Raw genomic sequence first — 2,188 nt, 5'->3', positions numbered from 1 at the left:
CTAACGCATCCAGGTGTCTAGCTATCACCCTGGCTATCTGCTCTTGCAGCTCTTTCCCCATAGAGACACCAAGCTTGAACAACCTTCCTTCAATCTCCCTTTCTTGGACGTCGCTGGCTGGTCCTGATCGAGGTCGGTGACTGAGCTCAGTCTCGAAGACTTCGGCTACCTTTCCTCCCTGGAAGATAGTGGCAGCGTTGTAGCTCCTCTTGTTCTTTAGGCTGCTCTCGTAACATTTCTGAGCGTCCTTTTGGTTGGACCGTATTGTGATCACCCATCCCTCGAAGGATGACAACTTCATCTTCATATGTTTTGTGGATGCAACTGCTTCTAACTTGTTCAGTTGATGAATGTGGACCAGAACAGCATGTCTATCGAGCTTCCTTGATCAATGAGGGCTCAATGCACCTTTCTTCCTACCATGACGACGGATATTACCACCGGGTCGTTGTCATGAGGGACCACACCCACCAAGTCTGCCTTGGTGAAATAGAGATTCGGGTCCGGGGTGTCGTCGTGACTTTTTATCTCTAACGTCATTATTGCCCTCGCATACCTTTTGCTTGGTTGCCATGCTTCCTCCACCCGAGAACCCACTCGAGATCGTGTTGAGCTCTGCATGTACGAGTATGTCATGCGGTGGGTCCCCCAGAACAGCTTCCCCATGTTGGTCTTAGTCGTTAACCTCGAGGTATTCTTTCAAGAGGTCTTCCTTCAAAAGCTCGGCTAACTGATAGCCTAAAGCCATGCACCGCTCGACACCATGTTTGGACCCCTTATGGAACTCACACCAGATGTCTTTCCTTCCCCTGAAATTCCTGTCAGCCTTCTGGGGGAACCTCAACTTCTCGACTACTGCGGGTATGGCTATCAATTCCTTGTATGATACACGAAATTTGGGGCGGACCTCCTCATCCTTGTTTCTTTCTTTGAACCCTCCCTTCTGGTAGGGATGTTGTCTTGATTTTGGTTTCTTCCCGACCGAGGTTTCGTTGACTGTCATAGGCCGAGAAAGCTTGCTTGCCTCTCTCAGTTTAGACAACCGAGAATAAGAATCGTTGTTTCTGGCTAACACCACTTCCTTAGTGTTGATGTGAGCAACTGCTCTTCGCCAGATTTCAGAAAAGGTTTCGGTCGGGTTCCTTATAAGGGAATCGCAAAATGGCCCCAAGGCAACCCCCTCCTCGAAAGTTGACACCATGACATTCTCATCGTGGGTCCGAAGTGTCACAGTGAGAGCCCATAACCGATTTAGGTAATCCTTCAATGTCTCTCCTTCCCTCTGACGCACATTGAAGAGATCATACAGAACGGGGGGTTTGACCCAGTTTGCATGAAATTGTTCTCGGAATAGGTTGGAGAACTGGGCGAAAGAGGAAATATGGCCATCGGGGAGTCCACTGAACCATTGTATGGTCGTGCCTGTGAAAGTTCCCATGAGCATCTTGCATCGCACGACATCTGAACCTCCCGAGATTATCATCTGGGCATTGAACGCAGTGAGATGACTCTCGGGATCTTCCACCCCTGTGAAAGCAATCTTGGGCACTACATAATGCCCAGGCATTGGCTCGTCCATGATGACCCACGAGAAAGGATCGAGGCAGTCTCTCTCAGGCAGGTTCGTCTCTCGCTGTCCCGGGATACGTCGATCACATCGCAGATCCTCGTTGGTTTTGTGTAGCTCTTCTCGTAATTTCTCTTTCTCCTGTCTAGATTGTTCGTTGGCTTCTTAGAGGGTCCTAATGGTCTCCATAAGCTGCTACAAAGTGGGGGCCTCGCCTGTACCTTCTTGCACCGTTGGTACTTGCCTTGCGTTCCTCATCTCCGTCTACGAGTTTGAACAAAGTGTGGATGGCATCAGGTTTTAGCGGGCACCACGGTGGACGCCAAATGTTCTTGTCGATTGACTGCACTGCTAGTTTTCATAGGGTTAATGCACCTTCTTCAATATCTCTCTGAATTGCTTATAGTATGGCTCCGTTGGGACAGAGGGCGCTTTACCTGTTGATGACACTCCGACGATCAAGTCAGCTAAGGCTCACCGAAAAGTAACAGTTTAGTAAAATGTGCGAAAAATAGCGTACCTTTTCCTGGAGACCTATTCTCCTTTTTATCACTGCCCATGCAACATGCAACCACTCTCCCTGGAGCTCAACAAATCTTAACTAAAAATAATTACATTAAA

General features: G+C 48.7%; 1 protein-coding gene across 1 annotated transcript; it reads right to left on the bottom strand.

Moving 5' to 3' along the window:
* Nucleotides 1-673: 673 nt before the first annotated feature.
* Nucleotides 674-1,579, bottom strand: LOC137834257 (uncharacterized). The gene has a single exon (XM_068642318.1). The coding sequence runs from the start codon at nucleotides 1,577-1,579 to the stop codon at nucleotides 674-676; it is 906 nt and encodes a 301-aa protein (XP_068498419.1).
* Between the last annotated feature and the right edge of the window lie 609 nt (nucleotides 1,580-2,188).

Source organism: Phaseolus vulgaris, chromosome 5, assembly GCF_051622355.1.
Source record: "Phaseolus vulgaris cultivar YP4 chromosome 5, ASM5162235v1, whole genome shotgun sequence".
NCBI lineage: Eukaryota > Viridiplantae > Streptophyta > Magnoliopsida > Fabales > Fabaceae > Phaseolus > Phaseolus vulgaris.
This window is presented reverse-complemented; position numbering and strand designations above follow the sequence as displayed.